Raw genomic sequence first — 22,719 nt, forward strand, 5'->3', positions numbered from 1 at the left:
AATAAACACGTACTACGAGTTGCTGCTTTCATATAAAAAAAAAGAGAAAAAAAATGATCCTAACAGTGACGGAGCAAAGCAGATCATAAGTATGATTGTGGATGTAGCGACGCAAGATGTACTGCGAGGCTTGCATATATCGTTGAGGGAGCTGCGTTTCAAAAACTGGTTAAAAATCTTGCACCAGGCTACTAAATGCCTTTGTAAATTAGTTATAGTGTTCTCTGGATTGGTTGTTAAACCGACTGGATTTAAAACAACTTTTTTGTTTTGTTTTGTTTCTTAAAATCAGCAGGTTTTGCTTTAACCCTCAACTTGCCCAGATCAACACGGATAAAAGGTAAGAAAATTATTAAATCTTTCTTTTGTTGCTATCCTTTACTAGCAATGTTGCACATTAGTTCACAGCTCCACATGCATTACTGCTGTATTTTTTTTTTTACCCTTACATAACGTTGATGAATCAGTGCATTGGCTTTTCTGAAAAATGATGTATTGATGGTGAAAAATTAGGCATTGCCCCAGCCTTAACATGTATGAAGCCTTAACCGTTTGTTGGTGTAATTGCTTTATTAAAGAATGTATTTTCTGTCCAGCATTAACCACTTCAAAAGTTTTCAAGAACAACATCTGGTTTAATTTTAATTTTAACCTTTAAAATGATAGGTCTGTTGGTACTGTATTACTCAAAACTCGGGAACAAATAATGGTGAACAAGGATAACAGGGTGTCTATAATTTGTTTTTATATTACAATATAATACCTTGTTTTTAGTGAGGCCTTGAGGGTGACAGGAAACAAAATAATAACAATGTATGAAAATGGAAATCAAGGTAAACGAAACTGAAATGTGTCTAAATATATATATATATATATATATATATATATATATATATATATATATATATATATATATATATATATATATATATATACACACACACAACCTCAGCTCAGAGGAAATGTTTAAACGCAGCAAAGCCTTATCTGTCATCTATATTTATAAATGTATATTTAAAGTAGGTTCAATGGACAACGTAAGGAAGGCTTAGGCTACTTCTATTCTAATCAAAACTAAAAAAAAATATTAAATGCTAAAATAAACAATACATTCAATATAAGTCTTTGTCAATGTCTTCATAAAGCAGATTAATCAGATGTTTGACTTATATGTGGTTAAAAGTTACACATGTCTGGTATTTACAATTACATTTTAATTGGCACAGGGCCTATATTGTGGCTCTTATTTAGGCTTTTTTCTGCCAAATGTGAGCAACAGACATGGTTATATGAATGCAAATTCAAAGCACCAGCTCCAGTTGTGATAAGGGTTAGGGTTAGGGTTAAGGTTAGGGCTCAATGTTCTTTCAATATGAAAAAAACATTAATTATAATTAATAACATAAAAAAGCTTGTTTTTTCTGGGTATTCTATACTTCTGACTTAAATAGTTGAAGACCATGACTTAAACAAGCCTTAGTTAAATCTGGTTAAATTCTACTGTATTTTAGTTAGTCAAGTCTCAAGACTAACATGCTTTATGAATATGAGCCAAATTAATTATAGGTTTGAAGCACAGCTAAACAATTTACACAAGCCTACAACCAGCTGTATGAAAGCAGCTCACAGATGGCTCAATTGTTCTGGAATGCCCTGCAGTGATGCCTCACACACTGTGATTGGCATAATCAGTAAACTCTTTCCTTTAAATAATTTATCTTAATTACAGTAATATTATGGCACTTTTAGTAGGTCATAATAATAAAATGAGTGTGTTTTTTACAAGTTCTTGGGGAGAAAGCTTTGCCAGGTGCCAGATTCCTACAGCTTTGGGGATCAACAAACTATTCTGCTAGTCTGATAACACCAACTAGTTGTGAAACATGAGGGAGTCAGGCTAAGATCCTTGCCAACTGCTTAGAGAATGCAACTGAACAACTTTTGGGCACCCTCTTGTGGCCATTTAAAGTAAAATAAAATCAAAATCAAAAGTACTGTATCAACTTTTCTTTTTTATTATTCTATTCTATTCTATTAAAACTAGCTCAACAATAATAAACATTATGCTAATTTTCACTTCTTAACTAATGCTTTGTATAAATACACAATATTGAAACCAACAATGCAGCAATGACTACAAGTGCATATTACCCACTGTACCATCAATCAGAATGCAATGGCAGAAGCTGCAGTAGTAATAAAAACAAATGCATATACAGGGCAAATTAGAAATATATTCAATCAATACAATATCGGTTGTATGTCAAGAGAAAAAGTTTAGAATTGTTAGGGTAAAAAGTCATCTAAATAAAACTTATTTATTTAAAATTAAGGGGTATCCTGGAAAAACCTGAAGTCCACAATTTAAATTTTCTTTAGATAACCTATCCTTGCTTATCATTAAAAATAAATAAACAAATAAACATTTTGAAAACTGAAGTGTTCATGGCTTATCAAGTTTTTTCACCACATTGTTATTCTTATTATTATTTGTTTTATGATAGTATGAAGCAAAACAAGAGTTATCAAGTTTTCCTGTTTATGTGTCGTGTTCATTTGTTCACAGGGAAATGCAAACATGCCCAAACTGGGAAGCAAAACCAACTGTCAACCCAGCCCACAGATGAGTTATTGCAACTGAATTCAAAGTGTGATTATCTATGACATGACAACAGTAGTTCACATAAAGTTACAAACTACACATTGTAGACGAAAGTCACATATTTTCTGTAGACATCATGCAAGTTGGATTTCTGGCCATTCCACAAGTTTAAAATCTGTATATTTTCTAACCGGAGACATCAAGGTGAATATGTTTAAAAAAGCCCTTTTACTACGAACTGTGATTCCCATTGGACAGCATCTCTAACCCTTCACTCTTCCTAATCCAGTCAATAATACCACACACAAGAAAACAACACTTCAGCCAGAAAGACAAACAGCACAAGATCATTTGCATTTTAAACAGCTGGAAGATGTTTTTCATCAATAAAATTCATTAATCAATCAAGTCAAATATCACAGCTATATATCATTTTTTGGTATGATTGCTATTTAACCTCTGATATTTCCCTGTAGTACAAAACATTCATAGTCTTCATGTTCAGACAACATTTTTTTTTTTTTCTGCAGTGAGAGATTTAAAACCTGCCTCTGGTCCACTGTAGTGGACACTCATGAGGTAACTTCCATCATCAACACAAAAATCTGGAGAGATTGAGTTCTGCCAGCCCACAACTGAGGTTTGGGGGAGTCGCAATTGAAATTGACTTGATATCGAAATGCTTTGAAGTCATTGCCAGTGCCAATAGCTATGTTTCCATGAAACTTTTTTTTAAACCTAAAAAAACAAGGCATTCAGGGACGTCACAGACAGGAGAATCACCACCAATCAGGGGCTCAGCTTGATTGCAACATTGTTGGCACAAACCAAGGGACAAGATTCTGCAACTATCAGGGGATCAAGAGCAAGAAGCAATGTCTGCTTGGGACGCAGGGATATGTAGCGGGCTGCTGCTGCTGGAGTAAGAAGAATAGAGAGACAGAGAAGAGTAGAAGACAAAGCCAATGACAGCCAAAGAGAAGCAGGACTATTTAAGAACCAAAGACTGCACTTAGTGGCTGAGCACACAACCAAAACAGTTTTTTTTGGTCTTTCTTTTCTTATTTATTATTTGCTCAGCAGCACTTACCTGCCCAGTGTACAGTCTCTGTTTAATAAACCATGTGCCTCCTTCAATTTCCCACAAGCACTACAATACGTTCGATAGGGGTGGCTAAAAATGTATCCAGTACATTAAATGATGTGCACAAATGCAATGGAAATACTTTCCAAGCAAATTTTATAGCACATACTTTCTTCATATGGTTGTATTTACTTGGTCAATGCAGCACATCTCTACCCAGACGGGGCACTTCATTAAAACGTATCATATGTCAAACAGCTATGGCCAAAATTTTTGCATCACCTAGAATTAAGATTGATAAAGAATTAAAAAAAGAAGCTACATTAACATCATTTTATTTCACATCATTTAACCAGATAAACTACAAAATGATATCAGAGATCTACCGGATAATAGCAGTACAGTATTACAAAATGTCACATTTTTCAATTTGTCTTTTTTTAAGTACATAGAAAACTACAAAGCGGTATGTATTTCAATATGTTAACGTAAGCTTATTCAGCAGGTTTCACTGGACTTTATGATGCAACATTGGTTAATTCTGCAGGGTGCTAGAAAACCTCTGGCCACAGATGTAATTGGCCCCCATAATTATTAAAAAAAATAAAATTCTTGAATCACTTATGGTTTTTTGGGGTTTTTTTGCAATATGAGGAGCGCTAGACAGAGCAGTTACATTAATTCAACTTAAATAACACACATATCATATGCAGGGATCGGCACAGACAGCTTACATAATACTGACCTCACTAGGACATGATCATAGATCACGTCCATTATTACTACTGTACTTGCATTTAATTATAATATAAAATAAACATACCTGATAATGCTGTGATAGCATTACTGACGCATTGTCTGATTTAAAACACACCATTTTCTGTACTGAATCATTATTTTGTTCATTTTCCAAACAACTGAATATGGATCCACTAAGATTTTCTGCATTACAGCATCCAGATAGTTCTGTTAGTTTAGCTAACCTGCTTCAACATTTACAAAATGATGGTAAACGACTCGTGTCACTTTGGTCAGTGCTTTCATCACACATTCTGTATACAAATGGTAGATCTACCGCAGATTTCAGGGTTTCACTGAGAAGGTAGTTGGGGGGGGGGGGGGGGGGGGGGTCACCACTCCCCCACTTCTCTTGGGCAGGAAGAGCACCGCTTCTATACTTCACATGTAGAATATTGAACTGTTAAGCTCCTGTTAATATAGGGAACCTGTATTAACACAGTGCTGAGGTGTCAGCATTTTACAATTAGATGTAATAATTGGCACAGTTCTTATTTTTTGACCCATACATAAGAAATAAAATGAGCTAAACATTTATTTAAAAGACTAAACTCAATTGCAACGCAAATAAAGGGTACCTGTGGCCTTACACAATCTTTTTTTGCAAACGGATGCACTTCTTTTCAAAAGCTCTGTCTCATTCGCTCTTAAGCGGCTGCAATAGGACAGTGAGACTAGCTGATTCTGGACCAAACCATTCAATATACGAGAAAGGGGAGTGAGGGAGTGTTATGCATAAGATTAATGATAATGCCGTTTTAATCACGTGTGTATTAGTGTATGAAACTGGTTGTGAAAATATGTACAGTAATTGTGTATTTATTTATCTTTTATGTAAAACAGCTGTAAGTCTAGTTGCTTTACAATAATATTTTAATATCTGATTGTCTGAAAAATCCTTTGTGTGGAAAGGGAGTTGGGTGAGTAAACAGAGTGTCTGATGTCAAAATATTTAAAACTTTATAGTGAAGACTAATGCCCAGCCTACAGTTTGTTATTTTGGTTACACCTTTAGTTTTCGGCCCTTGAACTGGTTATTTTGTTCCTGTGTTGTTGTGTTTGTGACTTGTTTTGTTAAACCTTTTTATTTAGCTCTATGAGCAGTGTTTTTGTTTGTACAACCTTTTTATTTTGTGTTTATTAAAAGTTGGCAACAGCGCTTAAACTGCAATTTTCTTGCCTCGCAGTCTCCTTCCCTGCCGATACCACCTGGGCCCGCAATTATACCCTGTCACAGAGGGGCACAGTACAGCTTAAATAAATATGAAAAGTTGTACAATGGTAATTCTTTTTAATACCCTGCTAAAGCAAGTGGCACTGGGGTTTCCATTTCAACCATAGGTCAAGTACTGCATGGTGAAGGTCTCAATGGTCGAAGGCCAAGGAAAAAGCCACTCTTAAGAAAACGTCACAAGGACACTTAAAGTTTGCAAAACAACATCTGAATGATGGATATGAGTTCTGGTCAAAGGTTTTGTGGAGTGATGAAAAAAAAAAAAAAAAAAAAAAAAAAAAAAAAATCGAGGTATCTGGTCACACTAATAGTCGTTGCGTTTGGAGAAAGTCTGGTGAGACGTACAAAGAAAAGAACATCACACCTACTGTCAAGCATGGAGGTGGTAATATCCTTCTATGGGGATGTTTTTCCTCTAATGGCACAGGAAATTTAGTTGCAATACATGGTAAAATAGCATACCAAAAGATATTGGCCAATCAACTGAAACCCTAATCTACAAAACTTGGTTTAAAAGCGCAACTGGACATTCCAACATGACAACGAACCAAAGCACACATCAAAATCTACTTCAGAATGGTTGAACAATCAAATCAAGCTTCTGGAATGGCCTATCAAAGTCCTGATCTAAATCCAATAGAGAATCTTTGGTATGACTTGAAGACTGTGCACAACAGAAGTCCTCAGAATTTGAATGAACTGAACAATTTTGTATTGAAGAATGGTCCAAAATCACTAAAGAATCATTCCAAAAGCTCATTGACTAGGTTATTATTGCTAAAGGTGCCTTAACTAGCTATGAAATGAAAAACTTCTGCTACAAAAGATTTGTCCTATAATTTGTTTTCGAAAAATTTCTAGAAATTATAAATTTCCATTGGGGTATGTAAACTTCTGACTACAGCTGTAAACATTAGTGCTGGGACGATCACAAGATTTTCATGTTCAGATATTTTCTCAATATAAATATTTGTTCATTTTCAAAAAGTAATAAAAGCCATTATATTGCTCATAATGCATGCAGAGACAGCATAGCAGCTGGGGTAGGTGGGCATGGTCCCTGTGTGCGTGCCTTTATTTTACAGCAAGATGTTACAATTAATGTTGTGCATTTGAGGAGGTTTTTGGAATCAGGTATCTGTCATTGGAATTTCAAAAAACATGTCCGTGTGTCAGTGTGTGTGTGTGTGTGTAGAACTACGTATGTAATTCTACGTAGGCATAAAAAACATTAGAAAGACCACAATCACAGAGCAAAAAAATAGAGATCACAATGCGTGCGCACACAATCTGGTTTGTTTACTTTTTGCTGTCTAAAAATTTTAAATAGAGGCTCAAGAGCTGCTGTGTTCATCCTGTGTTTTTTTTTTTAATTTAGAGTGACCAATTATTATTTATTTATTTTACCGCAATTCGGAATGTCCAATTATGTTTTTTCTCCTCACCGCAGCCGAGCCTCCACAAAGCACAAGCGTTCTGAGGGCATGTTTGTGCAAAATTTTCGCAAGTGTGCTAGATATAAACACAGCTAGTAATGGAATTATGGCACACAACGTACAGGTGCATCCATATAATGTTGTGACACTACAGATTTTACTTTCCTTAAACACCTTGAATGGGCTTAATTTAAAAAATAAAATAAAAAATTGTAAAAATAAAAATTTCTGTTTTATCATATCATTTTATAATGGCTCATAAGAGTATGCTTAATATGGTTTTGTTATGAGACCTAAACTCTTCATAGTAGAATAAAAACAATTAAAAAAATACATTTTTAAAAGATGAATCTTACCCGTAGTATATGTAGCACAATTGAAAATGGGACCAGTGATAATGCTGCTAGTTCTTACACGAACCACTCACTCTTACCACTCCATTAATGAACACCTATATAGAGAACAGTTTACTGCAGCATTCTACAATTCTTGGTTGCGCAGTTCAAACAAGCAAATACAAAACTCTAAATGCTAAACAGAATCATTTGTTAGTTTTTAGATTAGGAATATGAAAAAAAAAAAAAAAAATCTTTGAAATAATTTACAAAGATTTTTTTTCACCAAATCAAGAAGTGGTGCACACAGACAAAAATAAAATTAATAATTCAAGCTACAGCAAACCCAATGAAATGTAAAATAATCCCATGGCCACACACAGACATGCTTTTAATGTCAAAGGGAATAATTACAGGTCTGATAGTTTAACAAAAAAAAAAAAAAAAAAAAAGTTGAATCACTGGATGCAAGTTTTCTCTTACTCGGATGCTTTGCACTGCTAATACATTTGCACGATAATGCATTTAATGTTCTTACTTTAGCGATTACGAGGATCTCCTGGTTATAAGTAAGTGGCCACAAGTAAATGCCTTCATTGAGGGCAGCAGGTGGACATGTTAATTTACAGGAGGCGTGGGTGAAAGCCGGACCAAAACAAAACTAAAACAATGTGAAACTCCTTCAAATATAAATCAAACTCTCTAGAGTGTGTTTGTGAGAGCATATGATTTTACAAACTGCCAATAGTGACTTATTTTCAAAGAAAATTGACACAATAAACCACTTGAAGAATCACAATACATATTTTTCTAACATAAAGGTGTAGGCTACCTGAAACATAGGCCACAATGTGGTTTACAAATAAACTGAAACCCTTTTTTTAGCTTGTATGCAAAGAACAAAAAACACAAACTAATAAAATGAAAATAATATCTACTTGCTTGTCTGACCTTAAAATGATAAAATAAATAGCTATAGCAAAGTGCTGTTTAAAAAAAAAAAGAAAAAAAAAGAAAATATATGGAAACAAATTATTCTACGAGCGTGAAATACCAGTGCTTGTATTTCTATAAAACTGGATGCGTTCGTGCAGAGCTCTGCTCTGGACACAGACCGAGTTGATTTTAATGTTGAAAACGGCAAGTAAGAGACTAAACATTACATCAGAGAAAAGGTGAAACAAAGATAAGCAAAACAAAAAAAAATTTTAATGTTAAATGGGAGGAGCAAATGAAGAATGACAGACGAAGGGGTTCATGTGTGTGATGGGGAGGGGGTTTCAAAACAGTACATACCCAGAAAGAACTTCTTAGGAACTTTGACTTCTTCATCCTTACTGTCTGTTGCTACAGACAAAATGCAAAAAAAGAAGGGAGAAGAAAAAAAATACTTGGTTTTCTTTGTGAACCAAAAAAATTATTTAACCCCATGCCAAAACAAATTGAGACACCCACCACACTTGGAAGAATCCTGAAAAGAAGAGCAAAAAATCCCCCAAAAAACCACACAGGTCAATGGGTGAATATAGTGTGGTGACCTTCTAGGCACTTCCAGGGCTGTTTTACATTACAATACAGAAGAGCCAATAGAGTAGAGTACAGGGCAGTGAATACAGTAGTCTCTGCACATAGGAACACCCTTGTGCTGAAACAAATTTTTCACATTGAAAATGCTCCAGCAAAAAGGAACAGAAACATTGCTTAAAAGAACACCTTCTTGGCATCAACCAAAGTCATCATTATCAAACTTAAATTAAAATGGTTTATTCAGTCTTTTCAAAAGTGACTTTTTATCGCAAGAATGTCTTGATTGGTTTATTCCATCTTTCCAGAACCGCCATCATATCATTGCCACAGGTGCACAGCTGTTTCTCTTGCTGCAAAAAGTTGAAAATTGTTTGAGCTCTTGAAAAGAACCTGTTAAATAATGTTGTGCATGTCTTGAATATTGCTCCTGTGCAGGTATTCATAATTAATCTAGAGCTGCTGCTGCATTTAACATGTGTAGGGGTGCTGTGTTAACTTATTTTGACAGTGAGTTTATTATTGTTAGTTTGTCTGTTACTTTATTATTATAGTTTATTAACATACACTTGCCTATTGCTTTTCTCTTATTCAGTTAATTTCACATGTTGATGCACGTGTGTCATGTAATACATATTTATTTATTTATTTATTTATTTATTGATTGATTGATTCATGTTGTGTCTGGTAGTCAACTCAGTGTTGGAGGACATTTTGATTGCTTCCTGAGGGGTGTTCTCTTAGCCAAAGACTACTTTAATTAAGTTTGAAAATGATCCATGGTTTTATGTGTAGTATTGAATTATGCACATATCTCAAGCATATATAACTTGGTCCCAATGAATTATTCAAGCCATGGGCCTTGTAGAGTTAACAATGTTCCACAATTCTCCAACTGAGCTATAAACTTAAGCAAGCCCAAGAGCTCAACTCAACTGTCATTTTCTGGTGTTTGTGCTGAAAACTGTGCCATTTTTCTGTTTTAGTAGCATTAGTAATTCCAACCAGTTTAAGCAGAAATGTACCATACAGTGAAGAGTTACAGGTACATGGTCATTGTATACAACATACTGATATATTTTACACACCTGTACTTTCATCCAGTTACAGTTGATTCTATTTATCATAGATGCCATCCTTGATTCACTAAGGCTTCGGTAAAACACATTGGGGCCTAACCACTTACAGACATAAACAGACAAAGAGATCTACATGCACTGCAAGAGGTTTAATTTTACTATAGAACATAGGTTAGATTAATTGAACAAACCCCATTATGTTGAAATAAGTACTGTGCAAGTATAATGCAGACGTGTTGGTACGCTGTAGCTACATAAGTTGGTACATAAAGTACTTAGACTGTACTTAACATGTACAGAAGTTGGGTGTTACACTTCAAGTGGAAAATTGAGGCAACCCCCTGAGGAAGCACTGTCCATATCTCTTGAACTGCTGGGGCTCAAGACTTGGTCCTTTGTTTGTGTTTGTTCTTTTCATGTAGAAGAGTAGAATCAAAGTAACGGGTATATGAAGGATACAGATCACTTCCACTCCACTTCCACTGTCTTAAGGTGAGCAGCTCCAATTTGTAGCAAGCTTCTGTGTAAATACATCTCAATCACATTGCTATTAACCCATTTCTAATGACTGAGATGATGCTTAGATGTCACAGTTGGCCACAACAGTAAACAGCGGAAAATGTTTATAAATTAAAAAAAAAAAAAAAAAGAAGCAGCCGAGGGCTGTTTGCTAACACTTCCTGGTTATTGTTTTTATTTTTACCAAAGTTTTAAACATCACCACACAACCTTTTTCCTACAACACAAACTGAATTGGAGGCAAAAATGCAATCACAAAACACAAGTTAAAGTTGTCAATACAGACTGCAGAGTTTTTACATCCCTGCAGATTAATGAAAGTTAACACATGCAAGTGAAGAACATCAAGACATTCATAAAATAGTGTAAATCACTGTTAAATGTAAAGTAGAGAATAAACAACCCAGTTCTTAGGAAGGTATGTTTCCTTCAAAATAACAATACTGCGCTTCAGAGAAATCATGTGCAATCATTGGTACTATTAGGAACACTAAAAGAAATATAATAAATTAAATGAGAAACGTTTCAACTAGAAGTCTCTCTCAGTGTCTTGGTAGCATTGAATACAAGTACCATGACCTACAGTGCCATAACATTAGGGGTTTTCAGACTTCAAACCAAGTTTCTATCAGTAATTCAGTAGAAGTTTAAATGAAATATTACCATTTTACATTACTTAGTGGACATTGTGCTATAGTTTATGGATAGCATGAAGATGGTTTTATATAGAGAAATCAGTCAACCTACAGCAGTGGCAAGTGCTAGAACAAACAGGGCATGCAAGATACCTTCCCTCCCTCCTAAAACTATTACAGTGATATGAGATTTGCACTTTTTAAAATGTTCCTCCTCTGTAAATACTCAGGATATACCTTACCAATTAAAAACTGCATTTGAACCAAACACGCCAAACATTTTTACCTTTTTTGTGCCAGAAACTGTGGCATTAACAACCTTTAGTTTTCATACTGCATGTTTGATAGAAACAAGCTGATTTGCATGTATTGTAGCTTAACACATGTATTTCTAATGGTTTACTGGGATATAACAAAAAGTACAAACTTTTAGGAGCAAAGGCATGGTTTTAAAACTAGAAAGAAGCAACTAGTGGGCATTACAATAGCAGCTGTTCTTGTTAGCTTTATACTTCAATTAATATTTTACTCATCTGAAAAGTATTTGTTTTGAAATGATTCTGTTCTAGTTTCTGTTGAGCTACTGCAAGTTCAGTTATTAGTGCAGTAGACCTGTTTAACAGGGCAATTCATTGTTAATTTAGTCTGCAGGGGCAGCTTGCTTGGCACTGCCTGTGGAATTGACTAGTCTCTAAGTTCTGAACATGATTGTGTACACTGCGACATTAAAAAATGCAAAGACAAATGTAATTTTGACCTGGCATGACTGCATTTGCATCACTGTTTACTACACGTGGTCTTGAAACTGTATTTAGGCTGTGTGCACAACAAGCTATCACAACTGCTACAGTATATCGGCAAGGCAAGATGTGTTTAAAAAAAAAAAAAAAAAAAAACACATTATCAGTTTACCTTGATAATCTTTTCCAGTAGAATAACAGTTATGATGTTAATAAAAGTAGCTGTCACTGACCTGCAAAGGCTCTGCGCTTCATATTGAGTTCATTGGCCACCCTGATGTCTGTACAGAGGCGTAGCATGATTAGCATAGTCATAATCATGATTATGCTTTGCCATAAGAGTGCCGTCTCGAAATGTCGCCCAAACCTGAATGAAAGACAAAAATACATCAAATAATAATGATTCATATTTATGTATTTATTTATTTAATTTAAAATTGTATTCACTGGAAAAAGCCATGAGTTGCAAACAGCTCGTTCACAGAGGTACCACAGGAAGGAGGCAGGTGCAAGGTACAACTACATAGAAGCATACAGTAAACACAGCTTTACAATCCATGTCTTACTGTATTCACTTCACATCACAAGTGATCAAACAAGTGTCTAAAATGTGATACTGTGCATCTGGGGTCTGTGGGTAGTTTATTCCAGTAGGGGGCAGCAAAAGCTGATCTTCCAATAGCACTTCACTAATGGTATTTTAAAATATTTCTTCAGGAATAAAACACAATTAAACTATTGGAACAGATACTTAGATAAACAGGCAGTTTATTGCTCCCTCTAAAGGATGTGGTTCCAGTAGAAGTTCGTTCTATGACAACACATTTAACCTGGTGTACAGAGTGTAATGGTGGTTTAATGGCCCACATTGAAGAATAAAGCTATAAAAACCTGTTAAAAATATCTATTTTCTTAAACATCACTTTACTTGCGGTCATGTAGGCCTATATCATAAACGAAATCATACAATAATCCAAGTTTTGCTCTAATTTTACAACATTCAGCTTTAATGTGTTTTTCAAATTTAAGAGATGTATCAACATGAACACTATCAACTCTCTCCAAGGGTATACTACTGCAAGTGACAACATTAAAGTGTGAACTGATATTTTGCACCTTTTTCTCTGAATCAAAAAACAAGGTATTCGTCTTTTTTTCATTGAAAATCAAACCACTTTTATCAAACTAATCCTGAAGTTGAATAAAATCACTCTGTAGGGTTGTAACTAAATTACCAGTGTTATCAGATATATAATAAAGCAGTGTCGTCTGCACACATAGCTACAGCTTTTTTTTTTTTTTTTTTTTTTTTTTTTTGCAAACACTAGGTATTTCACTAATAAAAATAGATAATAAAGGAGGTCCAGGAATTGACCCTCATGGGACACCTAGAGATATTGGCAAAATTTACAATGGTTTGCGAGCGTTCTGATACATTTAGTGAAATCAGTATAAACACCCGCCCCTATAATATTCTTTGTCTGTTGTCAATTACATAGCATGTCAGTCTCAGTTGTTGTCTAATGGGTAATCTAAAGCCAGACTGACTATTAGTTAATAAGTCATTTGTAATCAAATAATTTGATTCAGAATTTTTTTATTTTTTTTTCAATGATCTCTGACAAACCTGGCAAGACATATATTGTCCTGTAACTGCCAAAAGTAGAAACATCGGCACTCTAAGAGAGGAGTCATCAGGTTTGTTTCCACTGGTGAGGCATTACACCAGACTTCAGAGTCACTGGCCTTATCAAGGGGTAGGCAGCCAATTTAAAAGGTTTTGGATCAATCCCATCTGCAGTATCTTTTTTTGTTAACATCTAATATCAATAAGTGCTTATTTATGTAGGAGGTATTCCCATTAATTTAATTACAATGAAACAATTGTACAAGTGTTACACCATTTTAAGAGTTGCTTGCTACAAGTACAAGAGGCCACAAGAAGTACAGGAACAGTCACAAACCTTCTTGAAGAAGTGAAGGCAAAGTTTCCAACCACAAAAATTATTATGACACATGACTATCTCATAATGCTGATACTGGTGACACTGATGCTACAGCTGCAACTGGTAAGACTAGTGCTGCCGCTGCTGGGACTAGTAAGACTGATGAAGTCACTGCTGATGATGACACTGCTGCTGGGACTGGTAAGACGGGTGAGGACACTGGTAAGACTGGTGAGGACACTGCTGCTAGGACTGGTAAGACTGGTGAGGACACTGCTGCTGGAACTTGTAAGACTGATGAGGACACTGCTGCTGGGACTGGTAAGACTGATGAGGTCACTGCTGATGGGACTGGTAAGACTGATGAGGTCACTGCTGATGGGACTGGTAAGACTGGTGAGGACACTGCTGATGGGACTGGCAAGACTGGTGAGGACACTGCTGCTGGGACTGGTAAGACTGGTGAGGACACTGCTTCTAGGACTGGTAAGACTGGCGAGGACACTGCTTCTAGGACTGGTAAGACTGATGAGGACACTGCTGCTGTTACTGGTAAGACTGGTGATGACACTGCTGCTGGGGCTGGCAAGACGGGTGAGGACACTGCTTCTAGGACTGGTAAGACTGATGAGGACACTGCTGCTGGGACTGGTAAGACGGGTGAGGACACTGGTAAGACTGGTGATGACACTGCTGCTGGGACTGGTAAGACTGATGAGGACACTGCTGCTGTTACTGGTAAGACTGGTGAGGACACTGCTGCTGGGACTGGTAAGACTGATGAGGACACTGCTGCTGTTACTGGTAAGACTGGTGAGGACACTGCTGCTGGGACTGGTAAGACGGGTGAGGACACTGCTTCTAGGACTGGTAAGACTGATGAGGACACTGCTGCTGGGACTGGTAAGACGGGTGAGGACACTGGTAAGACTGGTGATGACACTGCTGCTGGGACTGGTAAGACTGGTGAGGACACTGCTAATGGGACTGGTAAGACTGATGAGGACACTGCTGATGGGACTGGCAAGACTGATGAGGACACTGCTGATGGGACTGGTAAGACTAGTGAAGACACTGCTGCTGGGACTAGTAAGACTGATGAAGTCACTGCTGATGACACTGCTGGGACTGGAAAGACTGATGATGACACTGCTGCTGGGACTGTAAGACTGGTGAGGACACTGCTGATGGGACTGATAAGACTGGTGCTGACACTGCTGCTGACATTGGTGAGGACACTGCTGCTGGGACTGGTGAGGACACTGCTGCTGGGACTGGTAAGACGGGTGAGGACACTGGTAAGACTGGTGATGACACTGCTGCTGGGACTGGTAAGACTGGAGAGGACATTGCTAATGGGACTGGTAAGACTGATGAGGACACTGCTGATGGGACTGGCAAGACTGATGAAGACACTGCTGCCGGGACTCGTAAGACTAGTGCTGCCGCTGCTGGGACTGGAAAGACTGATGATGACACTGCTGCTGGGACTGTAAGACTGGTGAGGACACTGCTGCTGGGACTGGTAAGACTGGTGAGGACACTGCTGATGGGACTGATAAGACTGGTGCTGACACTGCTGCTGACATTGGTGAGGACACTGCTGCTGGGACTGGTAAGACTGGTGAGGACACTGCTGCTGGGACTGGTAAGACTGGTGAGGACACTGCTGCTGGGACTGTAAGACTGGTGAGGACACTGCTGATGGGACTGATAAGACTGGTGAGGACACTGCTGCTGACATTGGTGAGGACACTGCTGCTGGGACTGGTGAGGACACTGCTGCTGGGACTGGTAAGACTGGTGAGGACACTGCTGATGGGACTGATAAGACTGGTGCTGACACTGCTGATGGGACTGGTAAGATTGCTGATACTAGTGCTTAGACTGATCGGACTGCTGAGACTGTATGATGCCACAAGTTTTACTTCAAGGCTTTACTTTAAATAGAGTTTGCCAATCCTCCTATGACCTGATCTATCGAAATGCTGTAACTCTTCCTCTTGGGACACCTCCTTGTCCCTGTGGACATAGCGGGGCAAGGCCATTCAGTCTATTTTAACATATACTGCTGCGACACCATATCGAAAGGATGCACTGTTAAACTCTTTCTACGTCATGAACAGGGATCATAGGAATCCGTTTGCTGTGGAATAACCTGGAAAAACATGAATTTTCAAAGCTGTCTGAGATTTTTTTGTTTTTACACTTGCGGCGGGGCAAAAAAAACATGCAAGGCTTTTTTTTGTTTGTTTGACAAACCAAACAATACACCTATCATATATAATCATCAACACAGGCAATGTTGCTTTAAATTTACATAAATATACTTGTTCAATAAAACAGTTTCTGGTGTACAGAGATTAAGGTTGAAAGAGGCGCACTGTCAGTGTCACATTCACGCTGAAAGGTAGCTGCTGTTTACTTCAGTAACCAGCGCGTTGTTACGATTGAACAAGCTGTTTAAAAGAAGCTGAAAATGATAAAAAAAAATTTAAAAAATTAAATCACCCTTAAACATCGGGTTAATGTGTTTGGCAATAGCCATTCAGGTGACAAAGACTAACTACACTTTTGTTTCTCAATTGTCTGTATACAATTTTATTAGCATGATCTCCAGTGCAGATAACTTTAGGCCTTGTGTACAAGGAAATGCCCAAGACATTTTCAAGGTCAATGTATACTAAACAATAGGGAGGCAGTACAGTGACACACAATCAGCCCTAAAGTTATAGCAACTGTGTGACAGATATTTTTTGCATACCTTTAAAGAGTATTTTTTATTGGCACAGGATTTGACATATACCAACAGTATGCAGGCTTCAGCTTTTAAAAAAGGGAACCAGGGAGACCAGTAGAGAGGAAATCAACACAATATAAAAGACTGCCGTGCTGGTCCAAATACAAGATATACGAATAAGGTTATTTTGGGGATACCTTTTTAACAGAATCAGCACATAAAATATACATCTCAATCACACATACTGGCCTGTGAGACTACAAAAGTCTCTTCTTCAGTTGAGAAGCGGAAATTCGAGAAAGAAAATTCTTTACACAGAAAATAAAAAATCAACGCCTATAACACAATATTTAACCATTCTTTTAAAAATAAACAACAACACAGGTTATACTTCAAACAAGCGCTTAGGTTTAAAAAAGGGTAAGCCTTTATGACTTATTCTCCAGTATACAAAAATAGTCAATATATTAAAGATCAAAGGATATACTTACTTCCTTATAGAAGTAAGAGGGGCAGTCAATAACACTGATATATAGTGTACTGTAAACAGAGGCTTTTGGGTTGGGTGGGACATTTGGGTTGCTTTAACTTGTCAAACAAGTTAATCTATTGCTAGAACCCTTTATGTAAAAACTTTTTTTTTGTCCTATTTAAAAAGGGGATTACTACAAAGCGGTACATAAATATCTATAGTCTGCCCTAAATTACATTCCATATAAATTTATGCTCACACGGCGTGAAAAATGTAGATTCTGGAAAATTAGTCTCCAGAAGAAAAAAAAAAAAAATCACGCTGCTCCAATTAAGTTTCTTTATTGACCCTCTGAGAGAATTAGGAAACCCAAGCTATACTGCTCGTGTGATTAAGCATACTGACACAATCTCTACAGCTGTGCAAAACTAACCAATACTGAGACGAAGGCCATTCTTCTGCACTTTTAACACTACTCTTATTTATATATGAAAGTTAGAAATTAAAAATACAGAGCTGCCAGGCAGATAACAGAAATTGTATTCCATTGGTGCACAGTAATTAAAATCAGAGTTTATTCAGTTAAATATAAAAAAGTTCACAACTATACATTCAGACTTGCCTATACTGAAAGTCATTTAGTTAGTCAACAAGTATTTTAGGTGATAAACTATAGTCCTGGATATTGTTAAGGTCTGAATACAGAATTTTGCTCATGTAGAGGTTAAACACACAATACTATACCGATGTTTCAACTGACTTTACAGTGCTGTTAATATTAGAAATATTACTGCATCAAACAAGGGGTTGCTCTGCAAAAGACAACACGTTCTTAGTGGAGGACAGGTTTTAGTGCGTTGAAATAGTTGCAAGAATGAATGAATGAATAAATAAATAAATAAATAAATATTTCCCATCAATTCATGAAGTTCTCACCTAAAGACCACTGTGGTCAAAAGGAATTAGTAAACATGGATTGTGCCATATTTTAGAATGACATCACAACCCATTGTCTGACATCCAGTGTGATGTGTACCCTTCCGTGGCATCCAACGTGTACGGTGTAGCATACAGTATTGAGTGCCTTCTGAGGTTAACTAGCTGCTATAGAAGATATAGACGCAGTACCTCTCTAGAGCATTACATATGCATTCACTACAGTATCATGAAGACACCAGTGACAGAAGCAGTGGCATTCGCCATTTATTAAATAATAATGCACTTTTAAAGAAACACAAACAAACAGCACGATGGCCAAAATAAACAAACACAGAACACAAGCTATACACAAGTAGTAGGCTGGTATAAACCAGAATACATAGCAATTGTAATTTAGATTTAAGACTCATGTCTCTCTTGTTCTGCCTGTACACACTCTCTCCTCTGGCAAATTCGTATAGTTACAAGCCCGGCGATTAACTAGCTATCAATTATCTTATTAATCATTTGGCCATAGTTTGAACAAATTTAATAAATCTGTGTGACTGTCAGCTAATTCAACAATCAATAGATGATCAGTCACGCATTCTCACAAGAGTACTCAAATACAAAATACAAACAATAACAATAATGGCGGACAGCTTTTCATCTGCCCTGCATTTTAAACAATAGCAATAAGGGCATTTCGCATGGTCACATACAACACAATAAACACACAGTAATAATACACAATATTATTATTATTTATTGTTAATAATAAGTAACAACAACTCACATTATATATAAGAACATAAGAACATAAGAAAGTTTACAAACGAGAGGAGGCCATTCGGCCCATCTTGCTCGTTTGGTTGTTAGTAGCTTATTGATCCCAAAATCTCATCAAGCAGCTTCTTGAAGGATCCCAGGGTGTCAGCTTCAACAACATTACTGGGGAGTTGATTCCAGACCCTCACAATTCTCTGTGTAAAAAAGTGCCTCCTATTTTCTGTTCTGAATGCCCCTTTTTCTAAACTCCATTTGTGACCCCTGGTCCTTGTTTCTTTTTTCAGGCTGAAAAAGTCCCTTGCGTCCACACTGTCAATACCTTTTAGAATTTTGAATGCTTGAATTAGGTCGCCACGTAGTCTTCTTTGTTCAAGACTGAACAGATTCAATTCTTTTAGCCTGTCTGCATATGACATGCCTTTTAAGCCCGGAATAATTCTGGTCGCTCTTCTTTGCACTCTTTCTAGAGCAGCAATATCTTTTTTATAGCGAGGTGACCAGAACTGCACACAATATTCAAGATGAGGTCTTACAAGTGCATTGTACAGTTTTAACATTACTTCCCTTGATTTAAATTCAACACTTTTCACAATGTATCCGAGTATCTTGTTAGCCTTTTTTATAGCTTCCCCACATTGCCTAGATGAAGACATTTCTGAGTCAACAAAAACTCCTAGGTCTTTTTCATAGATTCCTTCTCCAATTTCAATATCTCCCATATGATATTTATAATGTACATTTTTATTTCCTGCGTGCAGTACCTTACACTTTTCTCTATTAAATGTCATTTGCCATGTGTCTGCCCAGTTCTGAATCTTGTCTAGATCATTTTGAATGACCTTTGCTGCTGCAACAGTGTTTGCCACTCCTCCTACTTTTGTGTCGTCTGCAAATTTAACAAGTTTGCTTACTATACCAGAATCTAAATCATTAATGTAGATTAGGAATAGCAGAGGACCTAATACTGATCCCTGTGGTACACCGCTGGTTACCACACTCCATTCTGAGGTTTTTCCTCTAATCAGTACTTTCTGTTTTCTACATGTTAACCACTCCCTAATCCATGTACATGTGTTTCCTTGAATCCCAACTGCGTTCAGTTTGAGAATTAATCTTTTGTGCGGGACTTTGTCAAAAGCTTTCTGGAAATCTAAATAAACCATGTCATATGCTTTGCAATTATCCATTATCGATGTTGCATCCTCAAAAAAATCAAGCAAGTTAGTTAGACACGATCTCCCTTTCCTAAAACCATGTTGACTGTCTCCCAGGACTCTGTTACCATATAGGTAATTTTCCATTTTGGATCTTATTATAGTTTCCATAAGTTTGCATATAATAGAAGTCAGGCTTACTGGTCTGTAGTTACCTGGTTCAGTTTTGTTTCCCTTTTTGTGGATCGGTATTACGTTTGCAATTTTCCAGTCTGTCGGTACCACCCCTGTGTCAAGAGACTGCTGCATGATCTTGGTTAGCGGTTTGTAAATTACTTCTTTCATTTCTTTGAGTACTACTGGGAGGATCTCATCCGGCCCAGGGGATTTGTTTATTTTAAGAGCTCCTAGTCCCTTTAACACTTCTGCCTCAGTTATGCTAAAGTTATTTAAAACTGGATAGGAACTGGATGACATGTGGGGCATGTTGTCAGTATCTTCCTTTGTAAAAACTTGTGAAAAGTAATCATTTAACATATTTGCTATTTTTTTTTCTTCCTCTACGATTTTGCCATTTGTATCTCTTAAACATTTAATCTCCTCTTTGAATGTTCTCTTGCTGTTGTAATATTGGAAAAACATTTTGGAATTGGTTTTAGCTCCCTTAGCAATGTTCATTTCTATTTCTCTCTTGGCCTTTCTATATATATACCCACACACACACACAGGGGCAGGGTTCCTTGTCATACATGATATAGACGTTGTTGATGACGACCACTCTCTATATGGTCGAGGCTGTCATGGTGTTACAACACAGATCCGTGCAAAATCAGTCAAATGCCACGGAGCCAAATACAGTCCATCCCTTATTTTAACCATGGTGGGTCTCCGCAATGGGGACAGCGGGCACAAAGTACTGAACATACTAGCCATCTCGTCTATTTTGTCTACCTTGTCTGGAATGGCTGCAATGACTTTATGCCACTCTACCTACAAGATATTATGTCAACCTGCCATAAAAACTACCACTACCCCTTTAAAAATGTGAATCAATTCAAGACAACCCTCCAGCTATAACTTTAGGGAGGCAGTGTATTTAAAAACCTCACGCTCGCTTTGCCTGCCCATTTACAACTTTTTATGATCCAAAATTTAAGATGCAGATAAAATCTCTCACCCTCAATTTGAAGAAAAAATAAAACATCAAATAAAGATGCATTTAAAAAGATACAACTTGAATTACGCATATAAGAAAACAATGCATTACAGTTATGTGCTGCTTGTCATTTCCAGTCATAATTACTCACCCCTGTTTTTCACCCTTTTTGTGTGAAGTGTGGCAAAGACATGGAACTCCAGGTTTGTCTGCGGCTGGAGCAAGGCAACAACAGTCAGGGGTTTGAAAATTCATCAAGGGAAAATGAAACACTTGAAGGAGAAGGGACAAGGGCCTCGCATTGATCAGTACTTCTTACGAAGTCAGTCGACTGAAATCCAGCGACAGGAAGCAAACCAGAGTTTGCAGGATATCAGCACCCCTGTCATAGATGTGAGGAGGACCTGCGTGGATACATGATGAACCTAATGATCCTTGCGAACACGGTCAGACGAACCAGTGTAAATGTTAAATGGTCAAGAGACTGTGAGAAAACTGCGGGGGACACAGTAAACACGGATCTGTGTTGTACTTTGGAAAGGTTAAATGGAACAGTTGAAAAGAAGCTGGATAAACTTGGGGACATCATCTATGCATATGGAAGTGAGAGGTTTGGAAGAGAAAAAAGGAAGGAAAAAGTACAAACTATTCCTGGAAAGTCTAGATGGCAGCAGGAGATTAAACGCTTAGTTAGAGAAAGGAGGCAGTTGAGGAAGCAATGGAGAAAAGCAGAACAAAGTCAGAAGGAGGGACTCAATCTGTTACAAAGGGTCATAAAAAAAGATAAGCTTGCAACATTGCACAGAGCTGAGCGGCTACGGAAACGCTACAAAAAGAAAGAGCGTGCGAGAACCAAATTTTATAAAGATCTATTCAAATTTGTAAAAAAGATATTCACCAGTGAGAAAAATGGCACACTAAAATCATCTAAGTTTGAGCTGGAGAGATATTTGGAGGAAACACATACAGATTCAAAAAGGTAGGCACCTATGTCAATTCCTTCAGATATCCCAACTATCAACCCACCCGAATACCAAATGGAGGACTGTGCACCTAAGTGGAAAGAAGTAGAGCAAGCTGTGAAAAAAGCAACGTCATAATCATCTCCAGGGCCTAACGGAGTTCCATATAGAGTGTACAAGAGTGCTTCTGGAGTTCTACGAATCCTGTGGAAATTGATGAACGTGGCATGGGAAAAACAGGTTGCACCAAGAGCATGGCGCCGAGCAGGTGGAGTCTTTATACCAAAAGAAAAGGATTCTACAAGCATCGGTCAGTTTCGTCCTATTTCCCTATTAAACGTAGAAGGCAAGATTTTCTTCAGCATTATTGCTCAGAGATTGTCAACCTACCTATTATAGAACGGCTTCACTGATACTTCAGTATAAAAAGCAGGCATTCCAGGTTTCCCAGGATGCTTAGAATACATCAGCGTAATCTGGCAACAAATTCAATCAGCAAAAAAGGAGAGGAAGGAGCTCCAAGTGACATTCCTAGATTTGGCTAATGCATATGGTTCAGTGCCACATGAACTTCTTTAGGCAGCATTTGATTTTTT

The 22,719-nt window shown here is 37.2% G+C and overlaps 1 protein-coding gene across 3 annotated transcripts in view; it reads right to left on the reverse strand.

Moving 5' to 3' along the window:
* The window catches only part of LOC121313334 (solute carrier family 66 member 2), a 51,365-nt gene that overhangs the window by 21,627 nt on the left and 7,019 nt on the right, over positions 1–22,719 (reverse strand). For 2 of the 3 annotated variants that reach the window (XM_041245744.1, XM_041245745.1), the window contains exons 3-4: positions 12,220–12,353; positions 8,786–8,836 (exon numbers count right to left, since the gene is read on the reverse strand). In XM_041245744.1, coding sequence (XP_041101678.1) covers positions 8,786–8,836; positions 12,220–12,353 — 185 coding nt within the window. The remainder of the gene's footprint in view (positions 1–8,785; positions 8,837–12,219; positions 12,354–22,719) is intronic. The other variant, XM_041245746.1, reaches the window with a different exon arrangement.

Source organism: Polyodon spathula, chromosome 3, assembly GCF_017654505.1.
Source record: "Polyodon spathula isolate WHYD16114869_AA chromosome 3, ASM1765450v1, whole genome shotgun sequence".
NCBI classification, from domain to species: Eukaryota; Metazoa; Chordata; class Actinopteri; order Acipenseriformes; family Polyodontidae; genus Polyodon; species Polyodon spathula.